Below are 24,661 nucleotides of genomic sequence, written 5' to 3' on the forward strand. Positions count from 1 at the left end.
CGGTATATCAAATTTTAATAAAACATCTTACATGAAATCAATCTTTTGGGTACAGAAACTATAGTTTTCTTTTTCTTGATTAGAAGTCTATTGGACTTGACCAAAGTGATAACATTTCAGATTTCTTCCATGACATTCAATTGCTAGCGAACATCATAATTTGTTCCTGTGGTGAGAACACAGAAAAAAAAGTTACACTGCTATTATGTTCATGAGTAACAAAGGATGCAGATGCAGTACAATCATCTCATGTACAAATTAATTTCCTTATGCAGCAAATTTAAACTAGAGTGAGAACAATAAGCTTACAACTATCACAGAAACCAAAACCTTTGATGCAATCTATGAAAATGTTCAGAGTTCTATTTTCTTTATAAGCTCAACCTGTCATTTCCTCTCTTTCTCTGTTTGTGTCTCTAAAAGTGGTTCTCTGTCATCTTATTGGAATCCTTGCAACTTTACATGGTCTCTTATGAAAGCTTTTGTCGGAAATAAGGTATTTTTTGCAGTCCTTTCAAGTCATACCAGTTTTATTATGGACTAACAGAGGAAACAATCAGCAGAAGCATAAATATTTCCTAGAAAGCAAAATTACAAACTCCTAGAACTAGTAGAATATATGTTAACCAGTGTGTCATTGGCTCTGCCTTACAGTTGAATTGCTAGTCAGTTTTAAGGTGTATGATGGCATGATCAGACCTTTGTGTGCATATAATGTAGGAACAGAATAAAACAATATGGATTCTGTTGCAGTTCTGCCCAGAAACCAGGGTGTGAAGATATAACTTGTAGCGTGGCCGGTCCTCAAGGCTCGCAGTAACCGGCCCACGCTTACAATATTCTCCCCAGCGTGCTTCCCCAAGATGGAGGAAGTCCCTGTTGTGCAAAACTTATCCTATGTGTATAACAGAATGGCCTCACACAGGTAAGTAAGGAATAACAAAAATCAAATTTATTGTTCAACTCACAAGTCCAAGAAAAATGCATCAAAAGAAAAATGTATTCCAAAAGGTCTTTGGCAAAATTAGGAAGAACAACATAATATGATAGTAACCAGCCTGGTCTGGATATCTGTCCCAAAGTTCTTTATCAATGTCCCAGGTGTAACAGAGTTTCTTGATAGTACTTGACTCTCCCAGAGTCTTATTGGAAAATAGGCAAACTATGCATGGTGCACTGCATTGTACAGTACTGCCTCATTAAATGCAGTAACAAAAGATTGGCAGATTTGTCAAAGAGTTCCTTGTTATCAAAGGAAAAGAAACCTGCAAACTATTCACCATGGTACTGTGTAAATCCTGTCTCAAGCTTACAGGATATTCACACCTACTGGAAAGAACTTGAAGTTTCTTTCACAGCAGCTCTTGATAAGCAAGAGAAAAAAAAACCTTCTCATACCAGCAAAACCCTTGGCTAGCATACATTCCATTAAATAGCAGACTTCAAGAAAATCCTCATGTTCAACAGAAATGGAAACATTCAACAAAACTCAGCACAAAAAAAAAAACAATTCCAAACTAATTGATTTCCATTTCTTCAAATAGTCCCACCTCTGGTAAAGTGCTGCAATCCATAGCTTCACCTTCAGGATTTACCAGGGTTGTGTCCAGCATTTCTATGTCCCTTGTCTCAGGGGGACTTGGAGGCTTCTTCCACCTGAGAGCTTCTCCTCTGTCTCCTTTCCTCTTGGTCAGCCAGCTCTCTAAATGCTGCCAAGCTGCTGTACCACGCCCAGCCCTACTCCGGGGCTGAACTTCTTTCAGCTGTGGTTGCCTTCTCCCCTTCTTAGCCAGCTTTCCACAAAATGGAGGATTTAAAGGGGCCCTACCAGTTTTCACCAGGCTGTGTTCTGCATTAGGTTTAAACACAGCCTGTGCTTTCTGTTCTTGTTCCTGCCTCACAGGGACAACGTGGTTAGCCCGGACTAGTTTCAGGGGGTGTTTTTTATCATTCTTCCCTGGCACAAGGCCGGCATTGGACTCGGGCTTGTGACAAACTATATATTGGGGCAATTGAATAAACTGGCTCCAAGAAGTAGGCGGGGATAATTCCTTCAAGCAATATGTCATTCATACTATTTCAGGATGAAGGTGAGACGTACTTAGCAAGTCTCCCTCTTCCAGCTATTACAAAAGCACATAGAGAGCTGTTGAATTCTCCATTAAGTCCAGAGGAGATAGCATGGGCTATTAAGCAAAGTACATTAGATGGACTTAGGTGAGGATATTTTTGCAGCCTCTCAGGGCTATATTTAATAAGATCATCAAGACTGGGCACTGCACCCACCTACCTTCTGAAACACTTTGTTCTCCAAGACAAACTCTGCTCACACGGCCTTTCCAATTCCCAAAAGATGCCAATTCAAAAGATTCCTCAACAAGACACTTTCCTTCCAAGCAGGAATCGGGAACAATACTGTAAGTGACGTACTCCTTAACTCATCATCATACCAATCATACAGACGATCACTGAAAACCCATTTATTTGACAAATTTGTTTAAACTTCCTCAAACAATTTCCTCTGCATCTACTTGCATGCTCCTACCTCCTGTTATATATAATTACGTTATACGCCTGTTTGTTTACTCCTACTTCATGCTCATGATGTAACTTTGCTGCATTTTTGCAACCTCTCTTGAAAACCGTCTTGAATTGAAAGGTATGACAGGATATAAATAAAGCTATTATTATCATAGTACTCCCTAAACCAAGTAGGGATCTTAATACACCAGAATCCTATAGGCCTATTTCCTTACTTAATTTTGAAATTAACTGTTGGCCCAGATTTTACCCAAACCGGCACCCCCGTACCTCAAAGTTGGGAGCAGGATCGCTCTGGCTGTGGGTAGGGGGCGTGTTAACAATCGTCCCCATTTGCATGCAGGCCTTTACTGAATTGGTCGGCCAGCATGCAAACGGAAACAGATCGTACACGGTTTGGAGGTTTAGTGAATCCTGCCCTATATTTTAAATGTATACAGTAATGTGAAGTGCTCAGACCACACCCACAAGTGCTAATTGTGTTATATTCCACAGCCTATTGTGAATCAACTGCAGTGGTAATTGTATTAGGTGCTCCTGCAAGAAGTACTACATCGGCCACACTAAGAAAATGGTTAAATCCCAAATAGCTGAGCATTTGAGTAATATCTGATGGGGTTGTTTATTGACCCTGTTAGTGCAACACTGGCAAATGAAGGGAACCCGAGGATGAGTTAATGTAAGCTGTGCTTTTGCAGGCCGGTAAACAGACAGGGGATGTGTCTCAGTACCTGATACTACAAGAGCAAAAGTTTATTTGTAATTGGTGTACGCTTAGCCCTTCAGGTTTAAATGCGGAAATAGAATGGTTTCAGCTTTGAGACACGTTTTTAGCTCTTGGCCAATGCTCTCCTGCTAGCATTTGACGTCATCTGCAGTGGGGAGATTTAAATAAGCTGACTGCGGCAGCTGATAGAAATGTAGGAAGTACACACTTTGTCAGACGTTGATCTGCGCATGGAAGCTGATTAAGGTATTTAAATAAATATACTGTAGATTAAAGTGAATAAGTGTAAAAATTATAAAAAGTATGAGTGTGTGTATCTGTTGAGATGTGTGGTTGATTTTATTTTTATCACTTTTAGCATCCCCTCTCGAAGAAGCGTTTGGACTGTGAAACTCAAAGGAGGGGGCTGGGTATGAAGGTTTTAGCTTTGGGAGCAGTTAAGTTTAGTCTGCTGCATGGGATTGCCTTGAAATGCTGCCACAATTTTCAACATTCTAAGATAAGTATATTCTTTTGATGATAATATTGAAGACCTAATAAGGTAGTTGAAATAATGTGTTTTGGCGGTGGGACTTGCGAGTGCCATGATGGTCCCGAAGGCAGCCTATGCTATGGGGAATAACACAATTAGCATTTGTGGTTGCGAATCTGAGTGCTTCACATTATAAATCTAATATAATAAAACTCTAAGCCACACATGCACACTCCCTCTGCATGCGCCGGTTTTCCGTGAGCTATAGGGACCCGCAGGTAGGTGTGCGCATGCGCGGCTTAGGGTTCTGTTTTTCAGTCTGGCCTGCTCCCTGCTGCTCCTTGTTGTTTTTCGGTCTGGCCTGCTCCCTGCTGCTCCTTGCCGTATTGTATTTTTTAGTTGAAAGACGCGGCGGTGACTCCTCTCACGATCCCCGCCTGAGTCGGACTTCCGACGCAGGTGGGGATCATGAGAGGAGCCGCCGCCGCGTCTTTCAACTAAAAAAATACAATACGACAAGGAGCAGCAGGGAGCAGGCCAGACCGAAGCTCCGACTTGAACTGCCAGTTGGCCGGCTCCCTTGCCAGAGTTATTTTTTCAGTTTAAAGATGCCGCCGTGGCTCCTGTCACCAGCCGCACCTGCTTCAGAGAAGACTTCTAATGCAGGCGGGTGCCGCGGCACCTTTAAACTGAAAAATAACTCCGGCAAGGGAGTCGGCCAGATCACCAAGGCAGCCACTCCCCCCCTCCCGCCCTCTCTCTTGGGCTACTCTCCGGGAGCAGGCGAGTGAAGCCCGGTATTTCCGGGTAGCTAAGGGGCGGAGCGTGGCGCGTGCCCAGGGTCCGGGTGGAGAAGCCGGTACTAGAGCTGCTCGCGCACATTAGCGCAGGTTAACGCACCCCGGGAAAGTCCTGAAAGCGCCAGGGAGGAGCCACCCCCAAGACAAAGAGGCCAGCAGAAATGGAAGTTGGAGTTTGAGTGTTATGTATGTGAGGTGATTGCTTAAATCTGAGATTTGAAGACACGAGACATCTGGAGAACCTAACAGAACTTTTTCTCTCTGCCAATCAGCTTTCCTCCATGGATGGTGCCCAGGTTCTCTCTAACATAACTATACTGGAGGTGGCCAAAAAACGCCTTAAAGCCATACCACTCAGATTGCCAAGCAAGCTTTCAGAAGGTGCTGATGGACAGGGGGAAAAAAGGAAGGGAGGCCTACTCGTGGACAGGGGGGAGCAGAAGGAGGTGCTGATGGACAGGGGGGAGGTAAAACAAAGGGAGAAGGGCTGCTGCTGGATAAGGGGAGCAGTGAAGGAGTGGTGGTGAACACAGGGGAGGTAAAAGGAAGGGAGAATGGACAGGGGGAGCATGCAAAGGGTGGTGGTGGACAGCCAAAAGAAAGACAGAAAGAAAGACAGAAATACAGAAAGCGGCTAAGGAGACAGAGAGAGAAAGAAATAAAGACAGACACACACACATATATTCTAGCACCCGTTAATGTAATGGGCTATTCAGTGAGGGTCTGGGCAGGGAGAGCGACAGAAAGAAAAAAAGATAGAAAGAAAGAAATAAAGATAGAGCGACAGAAAGAAAAAAGATAGACGGGGCAGGGAGAGAGACAGAAAGGAAGAAAGAGACAGGGGGGCAGGAGAAAGACAGACAGACATCTATTCTAGCACCCGTTAATGTAACGGGCTTAAACACTAGTTTAAAATATAATGACTATAATAAATATAATTCTGTGATCTGGAATATAGACAGAGAGTGGCTATCCCTTCTATTTTAGTTAGCTTTGACACAGAAAAGGTGTTTGACTGGGTACATTGGAACTTTTTGTTTGCTACCCTAGAGGCTCTTTTATTAATTTTACTATCTATAAGCATAATTTTACTTCTATTTTATCTTTTATTGTAAACCAGCTAGATACCCGTTGATGGTCTATGGACCAAATTGTAACTTTTTCCCATCCCTTCCCTGTGTTTCTAGTCTTGTTAAATTCGTCAATAATCTTGTTAGTCTTAGTTACTGTATTATCCCCCTTATATTGTAATTTTATCAGTATGTACATCGCTTAGAATTTAGATTAAGCAATTAATCAAATTATTATTAAACTTGAAACTTGAAACCAGTTCCAACAAATGATTCAGGTCCTATATTCTAATCTCTATTAATCAATGGGGGTTGCACAAACACCTTTAAGATACAGCGAGGTACTAGGCAAGGTTACCCTCTCTTGTCACGCTTATTTGCCCTAACATTAGAACCCTTGCTCTGTGACATCTTGGATAATCCAGATATTAAAGGCATACAGATCGGGAAAACGGTTTTTAAAATAGCTGCTTTTGCAGACGATCTTTTGCAACATCTCTCAGACCCAGACACCTTTAAAGAATATGATGACTTTACTGGATTTTTGTTAAACCTAGATAAGATAGAAACTTTACCATCTTCTGACCCAGTTGCTCAGAGCTGGGGAGATTCTTTTCCTTTAAAATGGTTGTCCGATTCCTTCAAATACCTGGGGATTCACTTTACAACACTTACATCTCAGACTTACTCTCTCCATATCAATAAACTAATGGATACTACAGCTTCTCAATTGGGAGGCTGGAGAGATCTTTCTTTATCCTTACTTGGTCAAATCACTGATATACAAAGATTACATTTCCAAAATGGCTGTATGTTATACAGGTACTTCCCCTCCAGATGTTACAAGAAGACTTCAGGCGCCTTACGCTGCTTTCCAGATATTTATTTATTCACTTTTCTATACCATTCTCTCAAAGGAACTCAACAGTTTACATGAATTTATTCAGGTACTCAAGCATTTTTTCCTGTCTGTCATGGCGGGCTCACAATCTATCTAATATACCTGGGAAAATGGGGGGATTAAATTACTTGCACAGGGTCACAAGAAGCATAAGAATTGCCGCTGCTGGGTCAGACCAGTGGTCCATCGTGCCCAGCAGTCCACTCACGCGGCAGCCCCCAGTTCAAAGACCACTGCTCTAAATGAGTCCAGCCTCAACTGCGTACGTTCCAGTTTAGCAGGAACTTGTCCAACTTTGTCTTGAAACCCTGGAGGGTGTTTTCCCCTATAACAGACTCCGGAAGAGCATTCCAGTTTTTTACCACTCTCTGGGTGAAGAAGAACTTCCTTAAGTTTGTACGGAATCTATCCCCTTTCAACTTTAGAGAGTGCCCTCTCGTTCTCTCTACCTTGGAGAGGGTGAACAATCTGTTTTTATCTGCTAAGTCTATTCCCTTCAGTATTTTGAATGTTTCATAAGAACATAAGCAATGCCTCCGCTGGGTCAGACCTGAGGTCCATCGTGCCCAGCAGTCCGCTCACGGGGCGGCCCAACAGGTCCAGGACCTGTGCAATAATCCCCTCTCAGTCTCCTCTTTTCAAGGGAGAAGAGGCCCGGTTTCTCCAATCTCTCACTGTACAGCAACTCCTCCAGCCCCTTAACCATTTTAGTCGCTCTTCTCTGGACCCTTTCGAGTAGTACTGTGTCCTTCTTCATGTACGGTGACCAGTGCTGGATGCAGTACTCCAGGTGAGGGCGCACCATGGCCCGGTGCAGCGGCATGATAACCTTCTCCGATCTGCTCGTGATCCCCTTCTTAAATCATTCCTAGCATTCTGTTCGCCCTTTTCGCTGCCACCGTGCATTGCGCAGATGGCTTCATCGACTTGTCGACCAGAACTCCCAAATCTCTTTCCTGGGAGGTCTCTCCAAGTACCACCCTGTACATCCTGTATTCATACATGAGATTTTTCTTACTGACATGCATCACTTTACACTTATCCACGTTGAACCTCATTTGCCATGTCGATGCCCATTTCTCGAGCTTGATTATGTCACATTACAGATCTTCACAATCCCCCTGTGTCTTCACTACTCTGAATAACTTCGTATCGTCCGCAAATTTAATCACCTCACTTATCGTACCAATGTCCAGATCGTTTATAAAGATGTTGAAGAGCCCTGCGGCACCCCACTGGTAACGCTCTTCCAGTCCGAGTATTGTTCATTTATCTCCACTCTCTGTTTCCTATGCTCCAGCCAGTTTTTAATCCACGTGAGTATTTCACCCTCAATTCCATGGCTCACAATTTTCCGAAGTAATCGTTCATGTGGAACCTTGTCGAATGCCTTCTGAAAATCCAGATATACAATGTCGACCAGGTCGCCCTTGTCTATCTACCTGTTTACTCTCTCGAAGAAGTGCAGCGAGTTCGTCAAACAAGATCTGCCTTTGCTGAAACCGTGCTGGCTAGTCCTCATCAGACCGTGTCTGTCAAGGTGATCAATGATGTGGTCCTTTATCAGAGCCTCTACCATCTTTCCCGGTACTGAGGTCAGACTCACCGGTCTGTAGTTTCCCGATCTCCCCTCGAACATTTTTTGAAGATCAGCGTAACATTCGCCACCTCCCAGTCTTCCTGAATGTTTCCCGATTTGATCGACAGATTGGCTATTAGTTGAAGCAGTTCAGCTATAGTCCCTTTCAGTTCCTTGATGACAGTACTGCAGAAGACAAACACAAATAGGGATGGAGTAGTAGTAAACCTTAATTAATTTTCAGAGGATTGTGCTTGTGAGGAACTAGCTAAATTAAAGGTAGACAAGACGATGGGGCCGGATGGTATACATCTGAGGGTGCTGAAGGAACTTAGAGAAGTTCTGGTAACTCCACTGATTGACCTTTTCAATGCTTCTCTAGAGTCGGGAGTGGTACCGGAGGACTGGAGAAGGGCAGATGTGGTCCCTCTCCACAAAAGTGGAAGTAAGGAAGAAGTAGGGAATTACAGGCCAGTAAAGCAGACTTCTGTAGTAAACAAATTAATGGAAGTGCTGTTAAAACAGAAAATGGTTTTTAGAATTCTGTGGATTACAGGACCGGAGGCAATATGGATTCACTAGAGGTAGGTCTTGTCAGACAAATCTGATCAATTTCTTTGACTGGGTGACTAGAGAATTGGGTAGAGGGAGTGCGCTAGATGTGGTGTATTTAGAATTTAGCAAAGCCTTTGACAGTATTCCACACAGATGTCTAATAAATAAACTGAGTGCCCCTGGGATGGGTCAGGAACTGGTTGAGTGGAAGGCGACAGAGGGAAGTGATCAATGGAGATCACTCTGAGGAAAGGATGTTACCAGTGGTGTGCCTCAAATTTCTGTTCTTGGGTGTGTTCTTTTTAACATTTTTATAAACGATATTGCTGCAGGGCTGTCGGATAAGATTTGCCTCTTTGTGGATGATACCAAAATCTGCAATAGAGTAGACACCCAGGATAGTGTGAAGAATATGAAGACAGACCTGGTGAAGGTTAAATATTTATTTAGTTAGTTAGTCGATTTTCTAGCCCATCCTCCCAGAAGAGCTCAGAACGGGTTATGATTTTACATACATAGTGAAAGGATAGCAACAAAGTTACAAATTTACACATAGCAAATATACAGAAAAACTGATAAGCCAATATGAGTATAGCAGCTAGAGATACAGTACATTGTTGCATAGAGCAAATAAATGGTGGAAGGATAGTAACAAAGTAACAAATTCACACACAGCAGATATTCAGAACAACTTATTGAAAGGATGAACGGTAACAGTGAGATAATTCCTATGTACTGCATGTAAGACTGAATACAAGTTAAGGCAGTGTTCTTCAACCTTTTTACATCCGTGGACCGGCAGAAATAAAATAATTATTTTGTGGACCGGCAAACTATTAAGACTGAAATTAAAAAAAAACATTTCCGCCCCCATCTTCGCGAGCTCGGTCCCCGCAAACCATCTCATCCCATCTGCACAAGCCACAGTTATGATTTTATATTGAACGTATTTTATTAAAGTATAAAAAGAAACAAATATTCTGAATTGTGATTTTATAAATACAGAGCACGGACCAACAAAACCCCTGTCTCCCCTCCCCTTCACATATATCCCCTCTACTATCAAGAAGTTTCAAGTTTATTAGAAAGGGGGACACCCACAGTAAGGAGGACCGCAACAACTGCGCTCAACTTCAGGAAAGGGAACTATGCTGCTATGAGGGAAATGGTGGGGAGAAAGCTCAGAAACATCCTTAGGATGGAGACTGTAGGAAGCGCCTGGACCCTATTCAGGGACACCCTGCAGGAAGCACAAAGAATGTACGTCCCCAGTTTCAGGAAAGGCGGCAAGAACAAGCGATCAAAGGACCCGGTATGGATCTCAACAGAAGCAAAGAGGGCAATAAATGACAAAAAAGTATCCTTCCGGAGATGGAAAAAGGACCCAACGGAGGAAAATCACCAGGCGCACAGGAAATGCCAAAAGGAATGCCACCGGGAGGTTAGAAAAGCAAAAGGGAACTACGAAGAGGGGCTGGCCAGGGAGGCGAAGAACTTCAAGGCATTCTTCAATTACGTAAAGGGGAAGCAACCAGCGAGAGAGGAGGTGGGGCCGTTGGATGATGGGGATAGGAAGGGAGTGATTAAGGAGGATAAAGAGGTAGCTGAGAGGTTGAACACGTTCTTCTCGTCGGTTTTCACGAGAGAAGACACATCTAACATACCGGATTCAGAGGAGCTCATAAGTGGGGAACAGGCTGAAAAATTGGAACACATAGAGGTAAGTAAGGAGGATGTCCTCAAACAGATAGACAGGTTAAAATGCGGCAAATCGCCGGGCCCAGACGGGATCCACCCAAGGGTTCTGAAGGAACTAAGACAAGAAATAGCGGGCACAATCCAGCATGTTTGCAACCTATCCTTGAAAACTGGAGAGGTACCAGAGGACTGGAAACTGGCGAATGTCACACCTATCTTCAAGAAGGGATCGAGGGGTGACCCCGGGAACTACAGGCCGGTGAGCCTGACTTCAATTATAGGGAAGATGGTGGAAGCTATGATCAAGGATGGTATTTGCGAGCACATCGAGAGAAATGGCCTACTGAGAACAAGCCAGCACGGATTCTGTAAGGGAAGGTCATGCTTAACGAACCTTTTGTACTTCTTTGAGGGAATAAGCAGTCGGGTGGACAATGGGGAAACCATAGACATCATTTACCTCGATTTTCAAAAGGCTTTCGACAAAGTGCCACATGAAAGGCTGCTTAGGAAGCTGTGGAACCACGGGGTGGGAGGGGATGTGCACAGATGGATCAAGCACTGGTTGTCGGGTAGACTGCAGAGGGTCGGAGTAAAGGGACAATATTCTGACTGGCGGGGAGTCACGAGCGGTGTGCCACAGGGATCGGTGCTGGGGCCGTTACTCTTCAACATATTTATCAATGACCTGGAAAAGGAGGCAAAGTGCGAGGTTATAAAATTTGCAGACAATACCAAACTGTGTGGCAGAGTTAGATCCAGGGAGGAGTGTGAGGACCTGCAAAGGGACCTGGACAAGCTGGAAGACTGGGCAAACAAATGGCAAATGCGCTTTAACGTGGAAAAATGCAAGGTCATGCATATAGGGAAAAAGAACCCGTTGTTCAACTACAAATTGGGGGGGGCATTGCTGGGAGACAGCAGTCTAGAGAGAGACTTGGGTGTGCTGGTGGATGCATCACTGAAGCCATCTGCGCAGTGCGCAGCAGCCTCAAAAAAAGCCAACAGGATGCTGGGCATCATAAAGAGGGGCATAACAACCAGGACGCAGGAAGTCATCATGCCATTGTATCGAGTGATGGTGCGTCCACATCTGGAATACTGCGTTCAATATTGGTCGCCGTACCTCAAGAAGGACATGGCAGTACTTGAGAGAGTCCAAAGGAGAGCAACGAAACTGGTAAAAGGGCTGGAACACTGCCCATACGCCGAGAGGTTGGATAGGCTGGGGCTCTTCTCTCTGGAAAAAAGGAGGCTCAGGGGAGATATGATAGAGACCTTCAGGATCATGAGGGGCATAGAGAGGGTGGATAGGGACAGATTCTTCAGGCTGAAGGGGACAACAGGTACGAGGGGGCATTCGGAGAAACTGAAGGGAGATAGGTTCAAAACAAATGCAAGGAAGTTTTTTTTCACCCAAAGGGTCGTGGACACTTGGAATGCGCTACCGGAGGAAGTGATCAGGCAGAGTACGGTACAGGGATTCAAACAGGGATTGGACGGATTCCTGAGGGATAAAGGGATCGTGGGATACTGAGAGAGGTGCTGGGATGTAACACAGGTATAGAAAGCTAACCAGGTAATAAGTATAGAAACCCAATCAGGTAGTGCATGTGCAAGACCGGAGGGTTAGGACTTCGATGGGAAGATAGGACTCAATGGGAAACCAAGGTGGCAAGGGGTCCCCTTCTGGTGATTCAGACAGGTCGTGACCTGTTTGGGCCGCCGCGGGAGCGGACTGCCGGGCAGGATGGACCTATGGTCTGACCCGGCGGAGGCACTGCTTATGTTCTTATAAATCATTCTTCAAGTACGTTAAGGGGAGACAACCAGCGAGGGAGGAGGTGGGACCCTTGGATGATGAAGACAAAAAGGGAGTAGTAAAAGAGGAAAAGGAGATAGCTGACAAGTTAAATGAGTTCTTCACGTCAGTCTTCACGAGGAAAGACACAACCAACATTCCGGAACCCGAAGAGATCGCAAATGGAGACCAGGATGATAAGCTGGTCCAATTAGAGGTAAGTCAAGAGGATGTCCTCAGGTAGATAGATAGGCTAAAGAGTGACAAATCGCCAGGTCCGGATGGCATTCATCCAAGGGTACTCAAGGAACTAAGGAACGAAATAGCAGAGCCACTTCAACAAATATACAACCTATCCTTAAAAACTGGAGAGGTTCCAGAGGACTGGAAAATAGCTAATGTCACGCCCATCTTCAAAAAGGGTTCAAGGGGTTACCCAGGGAACTACAGGTCGGTGAGTTTGACCTCGGTCCCGGGAAAGATGATGGAAGCACTGATTAAGGACAGCATCTGTGAGCACGTCGAAAACAATGGGCTGTTAAAGTCAAGTCAGCATGGCTTCTGCAAGGGTAGGTCATGCCTCACAAACTTATTGTAGTTCTTTGAGGAGGTAAACAGCCAGGTGGATAAAGGGGATTCCATAGACATCATTTACCTTGATTTCCAAAAAGCCTTCGACAAGGTACCTCACGAAAGACTGCTTAAGAAGCTATGGAACCACAGGGTGCAAGGGGAGGTTCACCAATGGATCAAAAACTGGCTAGCAGACAGGAAACAGAGGGTTGGGGTAAAGGGCCATTACTCAGACTGGCAACGGGTCACGAGCGGAGTTCCGCAGGGGTCGGTGCTGGGACCGCTCCTGTTCAATATATTTATCAACGACCTGGAGGCGGGAACAAAATGTGAGCTCATTAAATTTGCGGATGACACCAAACTATATAGCAGGGTTAAAACCAAGGAAGACTGCGAAGATCTCCAAAAGGATCTGACGACACTGGAGGAGTGGGCCAAAAAGTGGCAAATGAGCTTCAACATAGGGAAATGCAAGGTCATGCATGTGGGGAAAAAGAACCCGATGTTCACTTACAAAATGGGGGGATCACCGCTAGGGGTGAGTAACCTAGAAAGAGACCTGGGAGTGATGGTAGACACAACATTGAAATCGTCGGCGCAGTGCACCACAGCCTCAAGGAAAGCAAACAAAATGCTGGGTATCATCAAAAAGGGTATCACAACCAGGACGAAGGAAGTCATCCTGCCACTGTATCGTGCGATGGTGCGCCCACATCTGGAATACTGTGTCCAGTACTGGTCGCCGTACCTCAGGAGGGACTTGGCAGTGCTTGAGAGAGTCCAGAGAAGAGCAACTAAGCTAATTAAGGGAATGGAAAACCTCTCGTATACTGACAGACTGAAGGAGCTGGGGCTGTTCTCCCTGGAGAAGCGGAGACTTAGAGGTGACATGATAGAAACCTTCAAGATCCTGAAGGGCATAGAAAAAGTAGACAGGGACAGATTTTTCAAATTATGGGGAACCACAAGTACAAGGGGGCACTCGGAGAAATTGAAAGGGGACAGGTTTAGGACAAACGCCAGGAAGTTCTTTTTCACCCAGAGGGTGGTGGATACATGAAACGCACTTCCGGAGGCTGTGATAGGCAGAAACACGTTACAGGGCTTCAAAGAAGGTTTGGATAGGTTCCTAGAGGACAAAGGGATTGAGAGGTACAGATAGGAGTAGAGGCAGGTTATAGGGATAGGAGTAAGAGGTAAGTTATAGAAATAGTCAGGGATCACTGCTCAGGCAATAGGCCTGAAGGGCCGCCGCGGGAGAGGACCGCTGGGTGAGATGGACCTCTGGTATGCCTCAGCGGAGGCAACTTCTTATGTTCTTAAAAGTAGGTCCTGTGTTATAGTGTAGGTACGGAACATTGCATAATTTAGCGTCATCGGCAAATAATGCAATTTTACCCTGAAGTCCCTGAGGCAGATCCCGTACAAAGATATTAAATAGGATTGGACCCAGTACAGAGCCCTGCGGTACTCCACTGAACACGTTTCGGAGGGAGTACCGTTTACCACCACCCTTTGAAGTCTGCCACTGAGCCAGTCTTTAACCCATGCAGTTAATGTTTCTCCTAGTCCCAGGGAACTCATCTTGTTCAATAATCTATGGTGTGGGACACTATCAAAAGCCTTACTGAAGTCCAGATACACTACATCCAGGGACTTTCCCTTATCTAGTTTTTTTGTTACCCAGTCAAAGTAGCTGATTAGATTGGATTGGCAGGACCTTCCCTTTGTAAATCTATGCTGGTGGGGATCCCTCAGCCTCTCATCATCCAGAACCATATCTAATTTGTGTTTAATCAACTTTTCCATAAGTTTACACACTATTGATGCAAGACTTACCAGCCTGTAATTTGCAGTCTCTGACCTGCATCCCTTTTTGTGGAGCGGAATGACGTTTACTGTTTTCCAGTCTAATGGAACTTTTCCCGTGCTCAGGGAAAGATTAAAGAGCGCGGCTAACAGTTCTGCCAGGATATCTCTCAATTCCTAAGCACTCTGGGGTGCAATTTATCTGGTCCCATGGCTTTGTTCACTTTGAGCCTTGATAATTCTTGGTAGATGCTGCTGATAGTAAATTCAAAATTCCTGAATGGGTCTTCTGAGCTCTCCCTTGTTTGCAGCTGTGGACCGTATCCCAGTGCCTCATAGGTAAAGACTGAGCAGAAGTATTTGTTTAGTAGTTTGGCTTTATCGGAGTCCGATTCTGCATAGGTACCGTCGGGTTTCCTTAGGCGCACTATCCCGTTTGTATTCCTCTTTCTATCATTAACATACCTGAAAAAGGATTTATCCCCTTTTTGAATATTCATAGCTAACTTTTCTTCCCTCCGGAGTTTGGTGTTTCTGACCGCTGTTTTGACAGTTCTAGATTTCTCTAAATAGATTTCTTTGACTTTTAGTTGTTGTGATTGTTTGTAGGATACAAATGCTCTTTTCTTTTGTTTTATGAGTTCCGAGATCTCCGCAGAGAACCACTGGGGTTTGTTATTTCTCCGTCGTTTACTCAAGTTTTTTATATAGAGATTGGTTGCTTCCTGTAGGGTAGATTTCAGAGCTGACCACATTACCTCCACATTATCTGTTATGTCCTGGTTTTGCAGCGCCTCAGACAAAATCTCCCATGCTCTTGAAGTTAGTGCCCTTAAAGTTAAGGACCTTTGTTGATGTGTTCGACCTAGTGGTTCCTTTCCTGAGGTGAAACCACACCATGTTGTGGTCGAGGGAGGCCAACGCATCACCTACCGAAACCTCTGTGACACTATCTCCATTGATGAGTATCAGGTCCAGAATTGCCTGATCCCTAGTGGGCTCCAGTACCATTTGTTTGAGTCGTGCTCCCCGTATAGTGGTTAGTAGCCTTCTGCTTCTTCTGGTCGTAGCTGAAAGTTTGTTCCAGTTTACATCTGGCATGTTGAAGTCCCCTAACAGTACAGTGTCTCCACGCAAAGTGATGGTCTCAATGTCTTCGATTAATTCTTTGTCTATGTCATCCTGTTGTTTAGGAGGTCTGTATACAATGCCCAGATACAGGCATTTGCCACTTCCCCTGGCAAGGTTCACCCAGAGGGACTCCCCTGTATACTTGACACCTGTGATTCTGGTAACTTTGATTAACTCCTTGATGTATAGTGCTACCCCTCCTCCGTTTTTGCCTTTTCTGTCTCGGCGGAGTAAATTATATCCTGGTATAGCCACATCCCATCTATGGGAATCCGAGAACCAGGTTTCAGATATTGCCACCACATCTAGGTCAGCGCTCCTCATTTCCGTCTCTAATTCCAGAATTTTATTGTCTAAACTGCGGGCATTAATGTACATAGCCTTCCATACTTCGTGTTTGCCCAGTCTGTGTGGAGATTTTCCCATTTGATTTAGTGTGTCCCTTATTTCCCTGTTTGAGTTATTTTGTCCCTTTTGAGTTAGTTTATCCCCTGCAGTACTGTCTGCAACAAAAGTACTTACCTCAGACTCAGTAATGGAGTGGTTACTTACCATACTGGGATGGTTACTTACCACACCAGGATGAGAGTGGGTACCCTCCCCCAACTCACCTAGTTTAAAGCCCTTTGAAGCAGGCGAGCCAGTCGTCTACCGAAGACATTCTTCCCTCTTCTGGTCAGGTGGAGCCCGTCTGGTCCCTGTAGTCCTTGAAGTGCCTCTCATGGTCCAGGAAACCGAAGTTCATCTCTCTGCACCATCCGTGTAGCCACTCGTTTGTCTTCTGGATACGATCTTCCCTGGCTCTACCCTTGCCTCTCACTGGAAGGATGGAAGAGAAGACCACCTGCGCTACCATCCGCTTCAGCTTCTCACCCAAGGCTCCAAAGTCTTCGGTTATCTTCTCTGGGGTGTTCCTTGCGGTGTCGTTCGTCCCGACATGGATGAGATGGGGCTTGATCAGTCTTCCTAAGCTGGTAGTCACATCCTGGATCCTGGCTCCTGGCAGACAATAAACCTCTCTTGATTGTAGATCCGGTCTACATATTGGTCCCTCGGTGCACCGCAGCAAGGAGTCTCCAATGACTACCACTCTGCGCTTCTTCAGGGGGAGCTGGCCTCGGAGCCGGAGTCATCCACTGGAAATCCTCCTGAAAGTCGTCTTGAAAGTCGCTGGCTGGTCCTTCCTGTAGAAGCTGGAACCTGTTCTTCAAGGTGATCATTGGGGTTGATGTGAAGCTGCTCTGTTTGCTTGAAGAAGAGGAAGGTCTTCTGTATTTACTTGCCAGGAGTCGACATCTCTAGCCTCTTCTTGTACCCCAACCGTTACTTCCAAAGCTGCAGATCTGGTCGGTCTGGGTGTCTCAAAGATGGTCTTGTCTCCTTGTGCCTGCTCAGAGACTTGGGACAGCTCCTGGAGGACATCATTGATGAAGGCCTCATCTTCCCTGATGCTTCTTAGACGCTTCATCTCTTCCCTCAGGCTCATCAACTCTTGCAGGATGTCTCTGTCAGGCTGTTGCTGGTCGACCTCTTCTGTCTGTACTGAGACTGAAGTCTTCTGCTGTGGTATAACTTCGGTCTGCACAGAGACCTCCGTCATCCGTCGTAGGTCATCCTCTGCACTGTGGAGAGAAGTGCACTTGGTGACCGAGGAATCCACCTTCGGAGAAGTAAAGTGCTTGTTAAAAGCATCCGCCATAGGATAAAGCTGCGCCATGGCGCAAGCACATTTCAAGGGATCCTCAGGAGTCTCCTAGATATCCGTAAGAATCCAAACTAGGTCAGCATGATCAGGAAAAGAGGCAGATTGTGGCCTCTGATCACTCATGAAGGAACATTCTACAGTGACAGGCTGCTCAGAATGCAGCTTTAATTCCTGGAGAGATTCAGAGATCAAATCCACAAGATGTGCGTGCTTGAAAACCTACACACAGTGAGATCCTCCCTCAAATCAGGGGCTCCACACTGATCCAGATCCGCTACATCTGCGGCCGCCGCAGTACCACTACCCCCTCCCCCCTTGCGAAGCAGATGTATGGAAAGTGTCTCGTGCAACTGCGAACACTACTGGCTTAGTGAAAATAATTATAAAAAATAAAATTGTGAAACATGTAGACAAACCTGATTTAATGAGACAGAGTCAGCATGGGTTCAGCTGAGGGAGGTTTTGCCTCACAAATTTGCTTGACTTCTTTGAAGGTGTGAATAAACATGTGGATAAAGGTGAGCCGATTGATGTAGTGTATCTAGATTTTGGAAGGCTTTTGACAAAGTTCCTCATGAGAGGCTCCACAGAAAATTAGAGTCATGGGATAGGAGGCAATGTTCAATTGTGGATTAAGACAGAAAACAGAGGGTAGGGTTGAATGGCCATTTTTCTCAGTGGAGGAAGGTAAATAGTGGAGTGCTGCAGGGATCTGTGCTGGGACCGGTGTTATTTAACTTATTTATAAATGATCTGGAAATTGGGATGAGTTAGGTGATTAAATTTGCAGATGACACTGAACTGTTAAAAGTTGTTAAAAAGCATGTGAATTGTGAAAAATTGCAGGCAGACCTTAGAAAATTGGAAGACTGTGCGTCCAAATGGCAGATGAAATTTAATGTGGACAAATGCAAAGTGATGCACATTGGGAAGAATAACCCAAATCACAGATGCTAGGGTCTACCTTGGGGGTTAGTGCCCAAGGAAAGGATCTGGGTGTCGTTATAGACAATACGATGAAACCTTCCGCCCAATAAGGTAAACAAGATGTTAGCAATTATTTAAAAAGGGAGGGTTAACAAGACTAAGAATGTTATAATTCTTCCATATTGCTCCATGGTGTGGCCTCACCTGGAGTATTGCGTTCAGTTCTGGACTACTTATCTCAAGAAAAATATAGTGGCAATAGGAAAGGTTCAATGAAGAGTGACCAAGATGATAAAGGGGAAGGAACTCCTCTCATATGATGAAAGACTCTTCAACTTGGAAAAGAGATGGCTAAGGGGAGATATGATTGAAGTCTACAAAATCCTGAGTGGTATAGAACTACAAGTGGATCAATTTTTTACTGCATCAAGATTTACAAAGACTAGAGGACACTCGATGAAGTTACAGAATAATATTTTAAAACCAATAGGAGGAAATATTTTTTTCACTCAGAGAATAGTTAAGCCAGAGGACGTTGCCAGAGGATGTGATAAGAGCAGTTAAGAACATAAGATTAGCTTTACTGGGTCAGACCAATGGTCCCATCAAGCCAAGAAGCCTGTTCCCACGGTGGCCAATCCAGATCACTAGTAGCAAATGCCTGGCAGAGGAATGCAGTCTGTCTCCGATCCCAGGTGTGCCTCCATGAATCCATGCAGCCTGTACTCAACCCACTAGTGGACAATCTTGGGGTGAGCAAGCTCCCAAGGGAACAGTCCTTGAGCCCCAATCTGATGTTCAAATTGTCCAGAGGGTGTACTGACAGGCAATGAACCCCCCAGAAGCAGAATTTTCCTAATCGTCTGCGATTTCCTGCAGTCAGAGCTGTCCCCGCAGGGAACTTTTGCAGCCCGAGGGTGAAAACCGCAAACACAAAGATTGGAATTACACAAAATAAAACACGAGCAGAAAAGACAAGCTCCTACAGCCTGACTTATAGGAAGGATGTGATCTCCACAGGGACAGTGTTGAGGTATGAGGGGGAGGGGTTTAAGTCTGTGAAGTTATAGACTTCCTATAAAGTCCTGGGGGGTAGATGGAAATAACCCACTGGTCCCGGAATAAAATGGGATTGTACAAGAAACACTGGTTGTTAAAATTTTGTAATTTTTTTTCTGTGAAATATTTGTTTCTGATTGCTTATTCTGTCATTCTACGTATAATAAAACTAGTATTTTTGTTGAATCTCAGAGTCATCTCTTACAGCCAACAAGAATAGAATTGCAAGGGGTTATGTAGGAGTATTTTGCCTAGGCATATTTAAGTATACTGGCCCCATCTACCCCATACACCATAAACTTTATCTCAGCTCATTTCTATCATCTTTGATGGATATCCCTAGTTTATCTATGCCATGCTGGCACTTTTATTACCTTAACTGGAGAAAATAAGTTTGTTGCCTGCAGGCCTAACGTTCTCAGCAGCACAAACGGAGCCTCTTTGGTTGAATATAGGCGTTTCAAGAAGTCAATGGCAGCCATCAACATTAGGTTATGTCTCTGTCGGTCTGTCTCGTAAGCAAGAAGATGCCTTACAGAGCCTGTATCAAAGAAGATTACAATTAAATGACAGTTGTTAAGACAATCACCAGATCTTCTGCCTGAAACATGGTTATAAATCATTCTGTCACTTGATATCAGTCTAACAGGCAATGCTAACATTTATCCTTTGGTTTACAACTTCAAATATTCTTATGGATTCTGTTTCCCAACGTGGCTGTCATTTTCACTATGTTAGTAATACAACACCATCAAAGATCTACTATTACCATATTTTTTGGACCATAAGACGCACCGGATCATAAGACACACTCACCTGTAGAGGAAGAAAAACCAAGAAAAAAAAATGGGTTCAGAATTTTTTTCTTGGTTTTTCCACCTCTATACGTAGGTGCGTCTAATGGTCTGGTGCTGGGAAGCCTGCAGCCGCCCTGGTACCTTTTTTAGTGGTGGTCCAGCGCGTTCTCCTGAATGGCTGCCTCTCTCTTAGCCAGGAAGTGAAAAGGTCACGCTCCTGCGTTATGCATGGCTCTTCTAAGAGAACGAACCTTCTGTACTTCTTTGAGGGAATAAGCAGTCGGGTGGACAATGGGGAACCCATAGACATCATTTACCTCGATTTTCAAAAGGCTTTCGACAAGGTGCCACATGAAAGGCTGCTTAAGAAGCTGTGGAACCACGGGGTGGGAGGGGATGTGCAAAGATGGATCAAGCACTGGTTGTCGGGCAGACTGCAGAGGGTCGGAGTAAAGGGTCAATATTCTGACTGGCGGGGAGTCACGAGCGGTGTACCACAGGTGTCGGTGCTGGGACCGTTACTCTTTAACATATTTATCAATGACCTGGAAAAGGAGGCAAAGTGCGAGGTTATAAAATTTGCAGACGATACCAAACTGTGCGGCAGAGTTAGGACCAGGGAGGAGTGTGAGGACCTACAAAGAGACCTGGACAAGCTAGAAGACTGGGCAAACAAATGGCAAATGAGCTTTAACGTGGACAAATGCAAGGTCATGCATATAGGGAAAAAGAACCCGTTGTTCAACTACAAATTGGGGGGGGTATTGTTGGGAAACAGCAGACTTGAGAGAGACTTGGGTGTGCTGGTGGATGCATCACTGAAGCCATCTGCACAGTGCGCAGTAGCCTCGAAAAAAGCCAACAGGATGCTTGGCATCATAAAGAAGGGCATAACAACCAGAACACGGGAAGTCATCATGCCATTGTATCGAGCGATGGTGCGTCCACATCTGGAATACTGCGTTCAGTATTGGTCGCCGCACCTCAAGAAGGACATGGCGGTACTTGAGAGAGTCCAAAGGAGAGCAACGAAAATGGTAAAAGGGCTGGAACACTGCCCATACGCCGAGAGGTTGGATAGGCTGGGGCTCTTCTCTCTGGAAAAGAGGAGGCTCAGGGGAGATATGATAGAGACCTTCAAGATCATGAAGGGCATAGAGAGGGTGGATAGGGACAGATTCTTCAGACTGAAGGGGACAACAGGTACGAGGGGGCATTTGGAGAAACTGAAGGGAGATAGGTTCAAAACCAACGCAAGGAAGTTTTTTTTCACCCAAAGGGTCGTGGACACTTGGAATGCGCTACCAGAGGAAGTGATCAGGCAGAGTACGGTACAGGGATTCAAACAGGGATTGGACGGATTCCTGAAGGATAAAGGGATCATGGGATACTGAGGGAGGAGCTGGGATGTAACAAGTATAGAAAGCTAACCAGGTAATGAGTATAGAAACCAAACCAGGTCGTGCATGTGCAAGACCGGAGGGTTAGGACTTCGATAGGAAGACAGGACTTAAATGAGAAACCAAGGTGGCAAGGGAGCCCCTTCTGGTGATACAGACAGGTCGTGACCTGTTTGGGCCGCCGCGGGAGCGGACTGCTGGGCAGGATGGACCTGTGGTCTGACCCGGCAGAGGCACTGCTTATGTTCTTATGTAAAGGCAGCTGTCCAGGAGACCGCGCTGGACCACTGCCACTAAAAAAGGTATTGTGGGGAGCGCGCAGTGTATTTGGTTCCATAAGACCCCTTTTTGGGGGTGAAAGAAGTGCGTCTTATGGTTCAAAAAAATACGCTAATTTCAAGGTTACATTCAATTATTCATACCATCAAACTCAAGATTTCTCACACACTGAATACACAATAAGGAGACAAAATGGATGATTTTCACATCTCCACCTGTTTTTCTGTTACTTATCTGACTCATTTGCCCCATTCTCTGCTTTGATCACTCCAAGATTCCCAAATACTGAATTAAAAGTGAACATAGCATTACCCAGGTCTTTCCCAATGAAGGCTGCTTGACTAAGGTGATGGGAAAGATTGGCAACATCTCCGAACCCCATGTTAACACCTTGCCCAGCTAATGGATGCACCCGGTGTGCTGCATCCCTGTGAAAAAGGAGAGAAAAAAACTTCACATATTGAAAAATATTTTAATTTTAATTTAGTAATTCCTTACCTGCTTTACCATCAAAAGAATAGCCCTACTGGGTCAGACCAATGGTCCATCTAGTCCAGTATCCTACTTCCAACAGTGGCCAATCCAGGTCATAAGTACCATTCAGAAACCCACTTAGTAACAACATTCCATGTTACCGATTCCCAGGGCAAGCAGTAGTATCCCTCATGTCTGTTTCAATAGCAGACTTTTCCTTCAGGAATCTGTCCAGCAATAAAGCAAAGTTATTTGCCACTAGCAGGCGTTCTCTGAGGATAGTAGGATAAGTATTCTCATATTTGGGTGACATCATCTGACAGAGCCCAGTGTGGATCCTGCCCTGCGTTCTATAGCTTTAAGAAGCCTTTAGCAAACCCAAATGCCTTCCCACTCAATGTGAGCATATGTTTATTGGCACAGTGGTTAAAGCCTCAGAACCCTAAGGCTGTGGGTTACCTTGTGATCCTGGGCAAGTCACTTAATTATCACCTAGAATCTAAGATAGGTGATTAATCAAATTTTATTAAACTTGAAACTTATTAATTCCCCCATAGCCCCAGGTACATTAGATAGATTGTGAGCCCGCAGGGACAGACAGGGAAAAATGCTTGAGTAAATGAATAAATTCATGGAAACTGTTCTGAGCTCCCCTGGGAGAACGGCATAGAAAATTGAATAAATAAATAATGACTGGGGAATCAATTCAGAGTGGTTTACATGAGCTTCTGTAAAGGTGTTAGAATAGTAAAGGTGTTAGAATACAGAGTTAGTGTTTTCTGAGATGGTTTTCAATATAGACACATTTATACCATAATCAATCATCCTACGTATATACACATATAATACTAATATCTTGTACAATGCTCATAATAAATTCTATTTATTTGCCCACATAATACCTGTATCATGTTCTAAGTTGGGGACTAGCCAGTTATCTCCTCTTATGTTGCTTTATTAGTTAAAGGAATAAAGGGAGGGATGTGAGAATACATGCAAGAAACGTCATTTTCTCTAAGAACATGCAGAATACTGTTTCTCACGGTTAGAAATCCTTAGCTACCAGGCTCATCAAAAACACAAATCAAGGATAATGGGAATTTGCAACAGTAAAGTCAATCAGCTTTAACATACAGTATATACAATCTTGACGTGAAGATGAAGCCTGGAACCGAATAAAAATGGAGGAGTGGACACCAAACAAATTCTATAGAACTGTCTGATGAGATGTGAATGTGTGGACTTTGGAGGCTGATCTCAAGTGAGCCGTCATAGCTACTACTGCTAATCATTTCTACAGTGCTATTAGACATACGCAGTGATGTACACATTAGAAGCAGGTACTTTTTCTGTACCTAAATTTTGTAGTTGGGGCAACAAAGAGTTATGTGAATTGCCCAGGGTCACAAGGAGCTGCGTGTTATTATCCTTAATTGTTCTTTCCTTCAAATTGTATTTCTCCCCAATATCCTACTGTCTCATGTAAGTAAAGTTACGTCATTAATAGTTTGTTAACTGGACCCCTTTTTAAATTTTTTACTGTAAAACGCTTAGAATTTATGATTACAGTTTTATCAAATTTTTAATAAACTTGGGAGAGATCAACTAGAAAAGTGTCAGGACAAAAATGTTCTCAGTGATGGCTCCAGAGTGGTGGAACTCCCTAGCAAAGGAATGGTTTTTTTTTTCTTTAGATCTTTATTGAATTTCCAATCTACAATTGTGCAAGCAATTAACAACTATGAATGCCATTACAAGAAAAGCACAATGAGCTCACAGAAAATAACATACAATTATTTCCCCCACCCTTCCCCCTAACACTCCAATAAAATAAAACTTACAAGAAACAATCCATAAAATTCCATACTCCAAATTCAATGTAAATCCTCCCCCTCCCTCCCACCCTAGATGTGTACGTTTTAAAGGTCCATAAATAAAATCAAATTTAGTCAACGGTTCCCAAACATCCAAGAATTTCCTATATCACCCCTGCCTGTAGATGGGAAAATTCTGGATAAGTTATTGGCTTTACGCTTGGCTAAGGCTCTCCCTTATATTATTGGTATGCACCAAACGGGGTTTGTTTCTCAGAGACGTTCTTCTAATAACACCAGACTGGCTTTTCACATGTTAAATCTAACAAAAACCATGGAAGATCCGGCCTTCTCTGTATCCTTGGATGCAGAGAGGGCCTTTGATCATGTGGAATGGACCTTTATGTATCAAGCAATGGATTGGTTCGGTATTGGTTCCGGATTTATACAAATGATTCAAACTTTGTATAGTTACCCTTATGCAAGATTATACATTAATAATAATTTTTCAGAACGTTTTGTCTAAGAAGGGGAGTTAGACAAGGGTGT

The 24,661-nt window shown here is 44.3% G+C and overlaps 1 protein-coding gene across 4 annotated transcripts in view; it reads right to left on the minus strand.

Moving 5' to 3' along the window:
* The window catches only part of COQ6 (coenzyme Q6, monooxygenase), a 318,766-nt gene continuing 294,105 nt past the window's right edge, over positions 1–24,661 (minus strand). For all 4 annotated transcript variants that reach the window (XM_033951988.1, XM_033951986.1, XM_033951987.1 and 1 more), the window contains 3 exons: positions 22,137–22,252; positions 19,723–19,889; positions 1–166 (listed from right to left, as the gene is read on the minus strand). In XM_033951988.1, coding sequence (XP_033807879.1) covers positions 137–166; positions 19,723–19,889; positions 22,137–22,252 — 313 coding nt within the window. In that variant the 3' untranslated portion in view covers positions 1–136. The remainder of the gene's footprint in view (positions 167–19,722; positions 19,890–22,136; positions 22,253–24,661) is intronic.

Source organism: Geotrypetes seraphini, chromosome 7, assembly GCF_902459505.1.
Source record: "Geotrypetes seraphini chromosome 7, aGeoSer1.1, whole genome shotgun sequence".
NCBI lineage: Eukaryota > Metazoa > Chordata > Amphibia > Gymnophiona > Dermophiidae > Geotrypetes > Geotrypetes seraphini.